At 46.6% G+C, this 14,036-nt stretch overlaps 1 protein-coding gene across 4 annotated transcripts in view; it reads right to left on the bottom strand.

Annotated features, from left to right (window-relative positions):
- Window positions 1-14,036, bottom strand: part of NTRK3 (neurotrophic receptor tyrosine kinase 3) — a 222,011-nt gene that overhangs the window by 100,128 nt on the left and 107,847 nt on the right. For all 4 annotated transcript variants that reach the window (XM_064721858.1, XM_064721860.1, XM_064721859.1 and 1 more), the window contains one exon: window positions 7,853-8,041. In XM_064721858.1, coding sequence (XP_064577928.1) covers window positions 7,853-8,041 — 189 coding nt within the window. The remainder of the gene's footprint in view (window positions 1-7,852; window positions 8,042-14,036) is intronic.

The raw sequence follows: 14,036 nt of genomic DNA, 5'->3' as shown, positions 1-14,036 counted from the left end.
CAGAAGTGGAGCTTCCATGAGCAGCTTCCTTCACCCCACTGAGTCACCAACAAGAGCAAGACAGACTGCAGGATGCTGAGGTGGACTGGAAGTGTCCAGCAATCAAAAATGACAATTTCTGCATTTTTGTTATGTGCAGCAATCGTGCTCTGCTCCACCTGCCCTGTACTGCTGGGAGTATCCATGTCTGCCCACCCCATCTCCTCCGAGCCAGCCACCACACAAGGCTGGGAAACAAAACCTCCTTCCACACAACTCCTTAGGCAGAATATTTTTTTACATGAGTCTTTCCCCAGCTTTCAGGACAGAATGGGATGTTTTGGGCTGTTTAGCCCAAAAGAAGCACTAAGCACAAGTTTGAGGTTTTTTAACCTCTACTGATGTGCAGGTTCTCTGCTACATTCTGGTTTGTACATCTTGTCCCACAGGGCAGCACCACTAATAATGTTCCTGCTGTGTGTGTGGTCATGTAAAACTGCTCCAACTCCTGAACAATAGCAGCTATTTTAAATTAGGAATCACAATTCAACCAGACAATGATGAAACAATGAGAGCCTCCAATCTCCAAACCAGAGAGACACTTCCTGCCTGATCACAGTGAGGCCCCGTACACTTCTGAGAGATTTTAATCCTGACAAAGAGCCTGGGGAGACTAAAAAATCTCAACACAATGTCCTTGCAAACTCTGGGAAGTCCTGGTTCCTTCAAGGGTACCCCCTAGCCAGGAACATCCTCTTTATCCCAGGAAAGCAGAAGTACCCCAGCTGCCAATCATTATAAGCCACAAGGAACTCATTCAAAAACAAGACAAATGTTTAAATGAGGGCCAAAATCAATCAATACCACCACTCAGCCCATGCACACATACACACATTGGCTATTTTTACAGTGACCCACAGCAAAATTCTCACAACCCATGAGCCATTAGGAGCACACTCTTGACACCTGGGCTGCCTGAGTCTGCAGTAGCCCAAGGTGGAGAACTGTGTTGCTACCTCTTGTCTTGCAGGGATGAAACCACACCCCTGAGGAGTGCTGGCTGGTGAACAGAGCCCTGCTCTGTCTGGCACAGACACCTCCTTCAGGTTTAAGCACATCACAAGCACAAATGGATAGGGAGAAGTACCAAGACCCAGACACACAGCTGGTAACAGAGGGAGTGTAAACTTGTTTTTATCCCTATTGTGTCCCACTCCTCTCACCCTGCCATGATGAGTCTGGGCTCATGCCAGACCATGGGTGAGGGGACAGGGACACTGTGGGGTGTGTGTGGAGGTCAGGGAATGCTGTAAGAGGAGTGGGAGCTCATCTCCCTGTATGAGATGTGCTGGATAGAAGGTGGAATGTCAGGGTGTACGTACACATCCTCCATGAGATGCTGCATTCTTGGGCACTCTGGTCCAACCCAACTGATGCAGGGATGAGGCTGCCAGGCAAAAAGAGCAGCCTGCTGCACTAGAGCCACTCCAAATCCAGTAGGAAAACAGGTCAGGACCTCCTCTTATCAGGCTTGTTAAGTTCTTGACAGTTCACACATCACGAGCTCCCTTCCTGAAATTGCCCCAGGTGAGCTAGCCCTGCTTCCTGGCCCCAGGAATTAAACAGTCCAGTGGGGATGCTTTTAGGCAGAGGAGAAAGCAGAGTTTTGTACCAGACAATACTTCCCTGTGATCCCCTTGATGTCTCTATCCAGCAGTCTCTCCACAGGCTGGTCTCCATCAGCAGCCCAAAGCCACATTCTTCTTCATTTTAGGGTTTCTCTTCCTCATGGATCTCCACCACCAGGAACCAATGTATCATCACTCAGCTGTGCAGCCAGTGTCACTTCCCCATTCCAGGGCTGGAGCCTGCTGGTGCCCCTTTCATCCTGGATGTTGGTACAAATATCTCCAGTAAACACACATTAAAGCAACAGAGACTGGATCTAAAATCCAAACAGCACAGGAAGTGATCATCTTGTGCTCAAACCAAGTCAGGTGCTCATTCCATCTGGAGCAAGCAGGGCTGCACTTCAGCTCCTCCTAAAGCAGGCAGGGACCAGGCAGAGCCACGCTGCTCTTCTTCCTCATGGTACAACCACACAGACAACATCTCCAGAGCTGGCTGAGGGGTAAGGTATAGGCAGTGGAACTTGCCAGCCTTTCCAAGATATCCTGAAAAAAACTCAATTCTGCAGCATCATCACAGCAGGAAGGTCTGAAGGGTGAGACTGCAACTCAAAGTGCAGGTCAAATAGATGGGATGGGCACTACACTTCTGCAAAAGGAGGTTGGACTTCTGGAAAATGTGGGTATTTCTTCCACTTGCTCTTTCAGGGATGGAAGAAATTATGCAGAGCATAAAATAGTTCCAGGCAGGAAAGCTGAGAGCTGGGAAGGTTGGCCCAAATCCCACTGTCCATGGTGTGTCTCCTGTTGGTCAGATGTTGCAGCCTGGGCATGAAGGTGATTCTGGGCACAAGGAAAGTTCAGTTCTTCTCTGGTGGGGGACAGAAGCAGTATTTTTGGTTGCTCACACATTCCTTCAGATACCTACAACACCTGCTCGGGGAACAGCCAGCCAGAGCCCACAAGGCTTCTTCAACACCCAAATCTTTTGCAGGATGTTCACATCAAACCTTGGAGCTCAGAGCAGTTTCCATGAGAGCCAACAGCAAACCAGAAGGGAGGGAAATTTGGAGGCAGAAGGTTATTGCAGACCCCCAATGCCTTCACCTGTTGGCAGCTGAGCTCTGAGGTCAGGGCTCCTCCACAGCCCCCCACCACAAGCTCAGGTTTTGCTACAAACAGTGAGGAGACACAGCACAGAGCAGCAAAACACACATAAATGAGTAAACAGCTACTCACAGGTCCTCGTTAAAACCCTTAAAACACCTCACATGAGCTGAGTGAGGAGGACAAGACTATGAGACCATGAGAGCTCCAGCTCAGAAGAGTCTTCACCCACAAGTGCCTACTTCAGAAGAGTAATGGGAGCTGGGTCCTTCTGGAGAAAAGCCTGGGACTTCATTTTAGAGGAGACAAGAGGAAAAGAATAGTTTGGAGAAACAGCAGAGCGCTGTGTGAGGGACTGAAACCTGTGGAGCCTGGCCCCAGGCAGGGCAAGGGGAAGCAGAGTGCTGCTGTCACTTCACCCTGTGCTCCACATTTATATTACATGAAAAGAATATTTGACAAATTATCTTATCCCTGAGAAAAAAAAATAAAAGGAAAAGTTTCTTTTCCAACTGTTTCAGTTTTCTTTTTTAGGCAAATAAAACTACAAGCACTTATGATTTCAGTTTTATGTTGCTGCTGTTTTTGGCCAAAATGGGACCATGAACTGACCAAAAATAGAAATGCTGCATACTTTTTGTCTTCCCATGCCCAGGATGAACAAAACATGCTAGGCAAACAAAAAAAAATTAACAGTTCTAAGGGTAAATATCCTTTTCATTTTAGTTTTTGAGATCTATTGAAAGCAAAGTTAAGAAAATCTATTTGTTTAAGAAATATGATTTTTGAAATGACCACGATGTTCCTTCTAAGCTGCACTGAAATAAAAGATAAAGACAGGGTACTGAGTGAAAGAGTGCTGATGGCGCTTTTATTGTGTGATTTGCCTTGTTTTTTTCTGAAGTACTTCTTTTTAGCCGATTACCACGTATTTACAGTTAGTGTAATTATATCTAATTACTTAATTAGCATGAATACGTGTAATTACTAACTTTGAATATGTAATTATGTCAGGGCAGCCTGTAATAAATGAGGTTGAAAAAAACCCTCATTAGGACTCTAGGAAAGGACGGCTGCTCCACCCGTGTGGAGAATGCATCCCAGTCCCCAGACTGAGCCAGTCCTGGAAAACACAGCCAGCTCCAGTCCTGGCTGGCAAAATCCTCCGCCAAAATCAAAGAATTTGCCCCAAAAGTTCAGCTTCACATTACTTGTTGCAACTGAGCATCCACTGCTGGGATGCAGGTGGGGGATCTGCCCCCCAGATCAATTTTCTCCATCAGGGTTTGGATTTTTGTCTCCAATTTGTATAATTCTCCAGAAGGCCTGTTTTGTTAGATGAGAAATACAAGGGAACTGAACAACTCCAAAACTGCGCTGTGGCATTTGAGAAAAGCTCAAGAGATCAGATCCAAGAACTAATCTGCATCTGATGCATTGTGCTTAGAATTAATTACTACCTAATTACTATTATTAAAGTAAAATGACCTTCCAAAATGTTTCTTCTGAAACATTACCAATATTTCACCACAGAAATCTCCAGCTACTCATAATTGAAAAACTTGAATTTTGGGAATTCAAATCCTGAACTTCTAGAGAGGGAGGTAACATAAGAAGCTGCTGTTACTGACGGGCCTGCCCAGAAGGACAAGCAGCCAAATTCTGGCCACAAATAGGGGTAGACTGGATCATGTTTTGCATTACTAAGATATCTGACCATTGTCTGATGTTATGTAGTCCTAAACTCTCATCCTCATTACTTTCTCTGCCCACTGTGCTTGCCACAAATCCCATTCTTCTCCTCTGATGTGTTTATTTCCAGATATGGAGGTGCAAACTCATCACAACCTGTTGCTCTTTGCCAAGCAGGTATGAACTTGGTTTCCCCTCCATGTGCACAAGATCAGGAGAAAAAGGCCTTTTTAGCCTATTCTTCTAAAATCCACTTGTGGTTTGACTGTCCATGTTCCCAAACTCTTTTCTTAACCCTCCAGGTAGGGCCAAGGACAGCTGAAGCAAGGACAGGATGCAAACCCAGCACGGCCCAGAGTTACAGCACAGAGATGGGGGAGCATCTTCTCATCAACTAAATGCTTCAACATGAGAAAACACAGTGATGCTGGTGTCTTCTGTGCCTCTTTGAGAAGCCCTCATCCAGGAAGGGAAAGAGAATTCTGAGTCAAGCTTGTTCCCCCTCTGCACTAAGTCAGGCAGTGACAGAAAGAGGTTGAGACAACTGCAAAAATCCCAGAAAGGCAGAAGTGAGGGCTGGTTCCAGTGTCCTTCATCCCATAAACAGGAGGACAGCACATTCCCAGTGAAGAACAGGCCTCTGTCTCCTTGGGGACACATTGAGAAGAAGATCCCATGGGCCAGCACTGCACAGAGGGAGCGAGAGGCCTCCAGCTCCACGGGCAGGGAGCTGCTCTCCATATTTCAGCTGCAATTCCATTATGCAGAGCTAAGTGGCTGGGAATAAACATCCCTCATCCCTGCGTGATAAGTGATGCTTGCTAGTATGGAGGGTGACAGAAATCTATATCACATCAATGTACTATTAATACTGCATTAAGCACACAGAGTTTGCTCCCCTCACTGCAGCACAGCAGTGGGTATCAGCATGTCCTCCACCCAGGCAGCATCCAAGAGCACTGGGATGCTTGCAGGAGGAAGGAAGGAGAAAAGCTTCATGTTGGAGAGTGAAAATGCTTGCTGAAGATGTTGCTCTAGCAACAGCTCGGTGCAAAGGAGAGATGCTGGGTGTCACGGAGCACCTTTGCTCACAGCTGGGCAGCAGCTCTGGGGAAGGTGGTGGAGTGAGGAGTTTGCATCTGTACAGACTCAGCTGGGCATAGAAGCACTCCCCAGCCCAGAGGAGCTCTCTTTAGAAGTGACAGCAAAGGGAGAAATGTTTGTGTCCAAGATCTGCACAGGGAGATGGAAAACCCTCCAGCATGACAACCACGGGGAGAACGGAAGCAACAAATATTCTGCAGCCCGGGCTTATGTTGAGTAGAGCACATCAGATCAAAAGCTCCCCAAAGCATGGTTAATTTAATAGGTGAATTATGAAATTTTCCAGCCTCAAGCAAAGCCACCAGTGAAGTCAGAAGTTTTTGACCAAGTTAAAGCCTGGGGACTAAAATATAAAACACACACCAAATTCAACTCTGCCTGAGGAGTCAAGGATTGGGTTTTGCCCCACGAATGACAAATATAAAAAAATTAGGGTTTTCAACATGAAAGCACCCAACTGTAGTTTGCCTCTTATTATCCCCCAAAGGAGTACCAGTGTTGTGGGGTTTGGTTTCAGCCCCTCTGCCTTGCAGTCCTGGAAAACCTGGAGCATTCCCTCCTGTGGCACCCTTCACAGGAGAAGCGCCTCCAGATGCCACCCCAAGCATCTCTGTGAACCCTTCAGATCCTTCTCAAACAGCCCCATGAAGCTCTGAGGTCAAATCCTGCTGCCAGTGACTTCCCCTGCAGCCCACCCAGCTCTGACAAGTCCCACAGGGCAAAGGCTCAGAGCAAAACTTAATCCTTTGAGGTTTAAGTTCTGCTGCAGCCTCAAGAGCACCCACGTCTTGCAATGGTCGGCGTGCAGATTAAAGAGATTTGAGACAGCACAGCAGGGAAAGGAAGAAAAAGTAAAGCGGGGGAGCCCTCCCTCCCAAGCCATCAGAGTTTGTAAATCATTTTGAGATGAGGTGCTATAAGAAATGTAAAATATATAATTAACAGCACAGAAAAACCACGCTACATTCAGCTTCTCCACTCCTGCCTAATCACCGCCCTCCTCCTCCCCTCTCTACAAACAGACCAAATTTAGCACATTGAAATGAAAATCAAGGGAAAGCCAGGCACGTTCTTTGGGTACATCCCATCGCTCTGGCAAGTGAAGGACAGTGCTAAGGGCTTGGGCACAAGCCAGCAGAACCCATGAGGGTACACAGTGGGGGCTGCCCAAGGGGTACCTCAGTGGGAGCAGCAGCTGCAGCTCCCCTTCCCCAGATGGAGGCAGGAGCAGCGTGCTCCTGCTGAGCACTCAGTGCCACATGGCTTCATGCAGGCTGGGAGATGGGCCTTCTCCCTGTTTGCAGGGGCTGAGGTCTGTCTCCTGCCCCTGTGAGCAAAGGAAGAGCAGAGGTGACATCAGCACAGCACTCCCTGCCTCTGGCTGGGCCACAGAGGTAGCCCAAGCTGAGGGCTTTTCACCTTTTGTTTTGCAGGATCTTTATTTTTCCAGTTCTACCTGGAACCAAGACACACCAAAAGGATGCAAAGTACAAGAGAGGAATGTTACCCAAACCTCCTGCACTGCTCAGCTTGCATGTCAGAGCTGGTAAGAGGCCTGGGAGAGCTCAGCTACCGCCTGTGAGCCGCATGTTGGGGAAGGCTGCATCCCACCACTCGCGTGGGAAGTGGCGCAGGACTCCCAGAAAAGCATCCTTTTACACAGCACTTTTCTTTTATGCTCAGAATTTAGAAACACAACGTGGAGAGGGACACTTGATCACCTCCTGCTAGTCTAATGAGCCCAGTTCATGAACCAAATTTATACAGGAAAGATGCAGAAGCTTTACAGAAGCCCATAAAATCAAGACACCCAGCATCTAAAATTCCTGGAGACAAAGATAGCTCCAGGCATCTGCCACACCTATGCCCATGTATCCTGAGCTTCCCCCTGGCCCTTTGGGGAGCCAAAGAGGCAGCCCCATGACTGGGAAACTGCTGGAGGAGGAAGGGGAGGCAGGTCCTTTCCCCAGCCAAGCAGGGGTCACATCCATCCCCATGCTCTCAGGGGGCTCTTGCTCACACCTGGGACCTCATGCTCGGAGCTGATGAGGAAGAGCCCGGCTTGGAATGGCACTTTCAGGCAGGGGTGGGGAAGGTGACGGGTGGGTGGCAGAGGGAGGGTGAAGGGAGGTGAAGGTGAGAGTGGAAAGTCTTTTCTGGAAGCATCTACATGTATGTTGTGATTTCTGAGACCTGAGATTCACTTTGGTTTCTGGACCATACCAAGACCCACTCTCCTCAAAAACCTCCTTCTCTTCTTCCTCATCCTCTTAACCTCTCCCTCCCCACCCTCCTTCCCCCAGCCCCCCAGCCCTCCCCTGAGCCCTGCTGGGGGCACTCACACGTGTCTGGCTTGTGGCAGTTGTGACCTTGTCGGAAGTACTGGGGGTTCTCGATGACGGGGATGCGCGTCATGCCGATCACCACCGTGTCCGGGCCGGCGTCCAGCGATGAGGGCGTCGTGATGCCATGGTTGATGTGGTGGAGAGGGCTGGCTGAGTCCTCCTCGCCGCTGATCACTGCCACGGGACCTGCAAGCAGCACACACACCCGTCAGGGACAGCAGAGGACAGGGAGGCCTGTTGGTCACACGCTCATTGATGGATCACCACCAGCCCGTCCTAGCATTCTGTGACTGTATTCACAGGGGTCCGAGGATGAGGGAAGAGAGGAGGATCTGACTCCATGTTGCAGAAGGCTTGATTTATTATTTTATGACATACATTACATTAAAACTATACTAAAAGAATAGAAAAAAGAATTTAATCAGAAGGCTAGCTAAGAAAAGAATAAGAAGGAATGATAACAAAGGTTTGTGGCTCAGACTCTCTGTCCGAGCCAGCTGACTGTGATTTGCCATTAATTAGAAACAACCAACATGGACCAATCAAGGATCCATGTTGCATTCCACAGCAGCAGATAATCTTTGTTTACATTTTGTTCCTGAGGCCTCTCAGCTTCTCAGGAGGAAAAATCCTAAGGAAAGGATTTTCCATAAAAAATGTCTGCAACAGCGTTCCTGCCAGTTGTCCCATCCCCAGGCTTAGTTTCTCTGGGAAGTTCACAGCATAGGGAAAACATCTCAAGTTTTCCTTCCTGGCTTTGAGGTACCAGGCTAAAAATCCCAAAGGGTTAGACAACTACAGGTGACACCACATCAGAGGTGAGTCATGCAAAAAGTCCTCTCCTAGGGTTGTCATGAGAGAGCAGTTGCTGTGGTGCCTGTATACTCTGGCATCACAGGCTTGGCAAAAATCATAACCAGGCTTATACTGAAGAAACATCACCTCCAAAGTGTTAGTTCACCTGAAATCCATATTTGTGATATGTCTGTTGCCCAGTGTGTTGCCCATCTTTTTGCCCTCCTGCAGCTTCACCTGAGCAAACTCACCGAGTCCTTTCAGTCAGGCTGATGCCTACAGGGACCCACAATGTACTGGAACAGATCCTGCCCAGCTCAGGCCCATTCCCACCACCATCAGCACAAATGGCAGCATCTTCCCCTTACCCTCTCGACCCCCAAAATTCACAGCACCATCAGGCAGGCAAGAAAATGAAGCAAAGTAGTCAGGCATGCAAGATAGGAGCAACGGAAGGCTTCTATCCCTTATGTTTTATTTTGGTATTAGACCCTCTAATACCATTCTTGCTGCATTGGTGTTGGACGAGATAGGAACCACTGTGAAATCTTGCATGAGATCTTTTAAATATTTTAACATGGCAAGAAAATCCACACTCTACAAGTGACACTCCTTTTCTCCTCTCTGGATGTCACCAGAGACTACCAGAAGCTCAAGTAAAAAGGAGCAGAGATGTTGCAGTTAGGCTTTCAACTTATTCAGAGCAGCCAGCCTTTTACCTACACTGCATAAAAAATGCTCATCTCCCAGCAGTAATGTGCTTCTAATTGCACAATTACTTTATTATGTAGCACTGGCAACAAAGAAGGGACTCTTCAAGCCATTTTACTCTCCAGAGCTACTGGGAGGACGAGGCGAACACCGGCTCCATGCAGCCATTCTGCCTGCATTAATCTAGTCTAAAGGCTGCTCATTTTTGGAGCTTCAAGTATTGTTTGTTCTTCCAAGTGGGATATAATAAAGTTATTGTGTAATTAGCAGAGTCTTGGCAGCTGTGACAGGTGTTTTAGTCACGAGGAAGAAAGCTCTCACCCTTTACTGTGAATTCCTTCTGGCAGGTTCTGCCTTTTTTAACGTTACTCCCCGCGCCCGCGTGACTTTCCAGCTCTTGAGGTGCAAAGGCAAAATTCAGCTCGTGATGCAAGATGCCTCTGTTGGGACTACACACGGTGTATTTCTCCAAACACAAAAAGCAAATGGGCAATTTTTGTTTGAATGACTTTTGTTTCTTCGCAATGTCAATTCATTGCACACAAACCAGGAGGACTCAGTTTTGCATGATGTGCACATTCCTTCAGCCACATCCTGCACTGCTGGTTGGTCCAGCTGTGGTGGGAAGGGGAGAACTCTGCATTTCAAGGTGCAGTTAAAAAAAAAATCATAAAATATCTACTGATATGGACTGGTGTAAATAATCTGACAGAAGACCATGAGGATCTCCCTGTCAGTGGGAGAGGCTATTGAGGGCTTACTGCTTTCCTTAAGAAGCCAAGGCATTGCTCCAAGGAATGGCTCTTTATCAGGCAAGGGGATGTGAAAGGCCTCTCTGGTGAATTATAGTCAGGTTGGATGAGACTTTGAGCAGACTGGTCTCATGGAATGTGTCCCTATCCCGGTCCATGGCAGGAAGGTTGGAGTAGCTGATCTTAAAGGTCCCTTCCAGCCCAAATCATTCTGTGTTTCTGTGTGAAGGAAGTTTTTGTTGCCCTCTATTCTGAGAGCAGAAACCCCATCTTTGTGCCAAGAATTCGGTGGTTCTATGTGAAGGAAGTTTTCTTTGCCATCTATTCTGAGAGCAATAACCCCACCTTTGTGCCAAGGAGCAAAGAAGATGTAAGAAACTATGACACAAATACCAGGCTGACACAGACCCTGCTGAGGATCTGCTTTTCAGGGACTCAAAAGCTCTGCCAGCATTTGACCCTTGCTCAGCATCTCTTCATTTTTAGGGAACACAAATCATGGCAGTGTCCCTCCAGCACAGGCAGGTTGAAAGGGCATGGCTACAGCTAAAAGAGCAGAGGACAATCCAGGAGGTTGGGTACTTGTGAAAACAAGCACAGCAAGCATCTATTAGCCAACATTCTTGTGGCCATTTCCCTGGCAATAAACAGACCCAGAGTTTGACCTTCTTTACACTCCACAGGGTTGGTTGTTTTTCTGTAGTTTACTTCTTAGGAGGACTTTCTTCATGTGTTATCTTAGTTTCATCTCAAACACATCCAAGACCTTTGAGGCATGAGGTAACCACATCTCAGCTGATCCACAGCTGCATCCTCACTCCTCACAATGTTCACAATGGACATTGTATCCCACAAATGGACTCAGCCTCTGAGTCATCCAGTTCAGGTCAATGTCACCAACCTTATCCATTTACAAGATCTACCAACCCTCAAAAGCCTTAGAGCTGAGCTCTGATTGTCCATCTCAACCCCTTCACATCTCTGCAAAAGTGGGAAACCCCAAGAACTGCAAAGGCAGAGGCACCACAGGGAGAACACAACTTGTAAAGTGTATTCTACACTTGCTGTAATCCAGAGACAGTTTACTGCCTCCAACTGTACTCACAGGTCTTGAAAAAAACTGAAATAAATCACATTCCCAAGAGTCCTAAGGAACACTTAAAACACATTCAGTGCATCAGCCTTCCAGATTTCCAAAACAGTTCTGGTGATTGTAGGCACTGATTTGACATGCCCTAGAACATATAATTAATCCAAATATCCTCTAAAGGATGTCATTTGATTAAAGGAAATTTTCAGTTGAGGACTTCTCCAAGTTTCTCCTATTAGGCTGTGGGGTTGTTGGGTGTGGTGGGGGAGTATAAATCTGGACAATATCAATCCCTACAGCCACACTCGTGCTGCTTTATCACATTAATTCCCTCATTTCCATCTCTTCTAGATGGTCACTGCTGAGATCCAGTTCTCTCAAAGCTCACAGCCTCTCTGTTGTCACTCTGAGACTCAGATGAGTGCTGGACTCACTGTGCAAGCCTGAGACAAACTTTAAAGACATCGTGGATATCAAACAGCCACCAATCACTTTTATAGGTGTGACTATTGCCCTGACTCAAAACATACTCTGCCATTAGCAATTTCTGGAAATAAAGCAGCTACCTAAACTTCAAATTTTTAAATTTATCTTGGCAATAGCATATATTTTTTTTGCTTTTAAGTAGGCAAAGAGGTCCAGTTTTCTGATGTATAATGCTGATAAATAGCTTTATTTGGAAGAATTCTCACTGGTTTCACCAGTGCATTTTCCAGGTAAAGGTAAAGGAAAAAAAATTTAACAAAAAAAAAAAAAAAAGAGTACAGATTTTAGAGATTTAACTTCACCTTCCATTTGACAGGGAAATGTGCAGAGAGAGATAGAAAAGAAGACAGTTTTGTATAGTAAAAATGTATAATAATAGACAAAAAGGTGGCTTGGAGTAATTCCTAACGTACCGTCCTGTGATTTTAAAACATTATATAAAATATTTCAGAGCTTTTCAGAACAGTGGCTGGTTTTGTGAATAACTCAGCCTGTATTATGGACAAACACACTACAGATATTAACTATAAAAAGGGTCTATTAAAACTTTAAGAAGTCTGAAACAACTGAACTCTTTTCCATGCAGTTTTTCTGACAAGGAGGCAATTCCAGCAGCAGTGATGGAGGCACTCCATCACTCCTTTTCCCTGTGAGGAAAGGCTGGGAAGATGTTAGGGCTGCCCAGGGTTACCCCAAGGGAAGAAGCAGCCACTGCTCCAGCCCCTTCACAATGCCAGTGGGAGACTCAGCCACAAGGACCTGGAAATCAGGACCAAATTCATCTGATGATCACCAAAGAGCAGTGAGGCAGCTTGGAAATGTTGCTTTTGGAAATGCCACAAGCAGCAATTCTGTTCTGCCTTCCCTCCCACATCTCCTCTACAGCCAACTCCTCTTTCCTGAGAAAAACACCTCACTCAAACACCACCATTCCCAGCCTCATCTCCACCCTCTGTTCTGCCCCAGCCTCCCAGCCAGGCTGCACTCCATCCATCCATCCATCCATCCATCCATCCATCCATCCATCCATCCATCCATCCCAGAAATGTTCCAACTTGTCTTATCTCTTTGCATCCACCCTGGCATTATCATCTCTGCAAACACTCCTCCAGATTCCCCCAAAACCTCTGCTTTTCAGAAAAAATCTCTCATTCTCTGTTCAGCACTGTTCCCCCTGGCTAAACTGGAGTTTGGCTTGCTGTTTACCTTCACCTCCCTGTTTACCTGGAAGCTCTGTGAACAGGATACAGCTTTCAGTCCATTTCTCTGAATTGCCTGGTTCATTCACAGTGTTATACAGACAGCTTGTTACTTATGAAAAATAAAGCAAATAATAATAGTAATAAATAGCTTAGGGACCCCTGTTTGCAAGATCATATCATAGTGGGAAATTATTTATCAAGGCTAAGAGCTATACTTTATGATAAAACAGGCTCAGGAATATAGGGTACTGTATAAATAACCATAGATTAGAGAAGATAATGGTCACTTCTCACATATTTGCAACAGAATGAATGCCCCAAGGCAAACAGGTGAAGAAACAACAAAAACTCCAGCTTGGCATTACAGCAACCTCTGCAAAGCAACAAAAGCAACTGAAGGTGAAGAAAACATGACCTCTAAGGGAAAACTGAAAGAATTATGCTTTGTGTTCAGAGGAGAAGTCTGAAGGGACACGTGATAACAGCCTTCAAATATGTAAAAGGTTGCAGCAAAGAGAAATATAATAGCTGTTCTCTACGTCCACTGGGGATAAAACAAGAAATAATAGGTTTAAATTGCACTGAGGGAGATTAGAGTGTGAATGTTCTCCCTGATGCCTCACGGCACGGCTGGTTGAGCGCTGGAACAGATAACCCAGAGATGCTGTGGGGGTTCAGCCACTGCCAGGCTGGGGAGGGAGAGGTTAAAGAAACTTCTTTCAAGGACAGTTTAAGCTACAGGGAGTGATGCTCTCAGAGCCCTCACAGGCTGCAGCACATTTTACCTGGAGCAAGAGCCCTCAGCATCTTCCCTTCCTGATGCTTCCAAAGAAACTCCAAGGAGGGGTCTCTGCAGTGCTGCAGAATAGTTTGGGCAGCATCAGAGGCACTGTGGGTGTAGCACTGGTCTCCAGCATGGTTTCAGAAAGGACAACTTCCTGCACCTCCCAGACCAAGGGCTCAGGACAGAAACCAAGTTTTCAGAGGCAGAGGAGAGTGATGTGAGTGCTCAGGGCCATGGAACAATCCCCTCTCCCCACCCACACCTCTGGGAGCTGTCGTGCAGAACACCATTTTTTGATCAAAAATGATCACTGCAAGAGCTAATTGTGCCATCTCCACTTTCCTTTGTAATATAAAGAAGC

Source organism: Zonotrichia leucophrys, chromosome 10 (assembly GCF_028769735.1).
Source record: "Zonotrichia leucophrys gambelii isolate GWCS_2022_RI chromosome 10, RI_Zleu_2.0, whole genome shotgun sequence".
Lineage (NCBI taxonomy): Eukaryota > Metazoa > Chordata > Aves > Passeriformes > Passerellidae > Zonotrichia > Zonotrichia leucophrys.
Note: the sequence above shows the minus strand (reverse complement) of the source record. Positions and strands in the feature narration are given on the sequence as shown.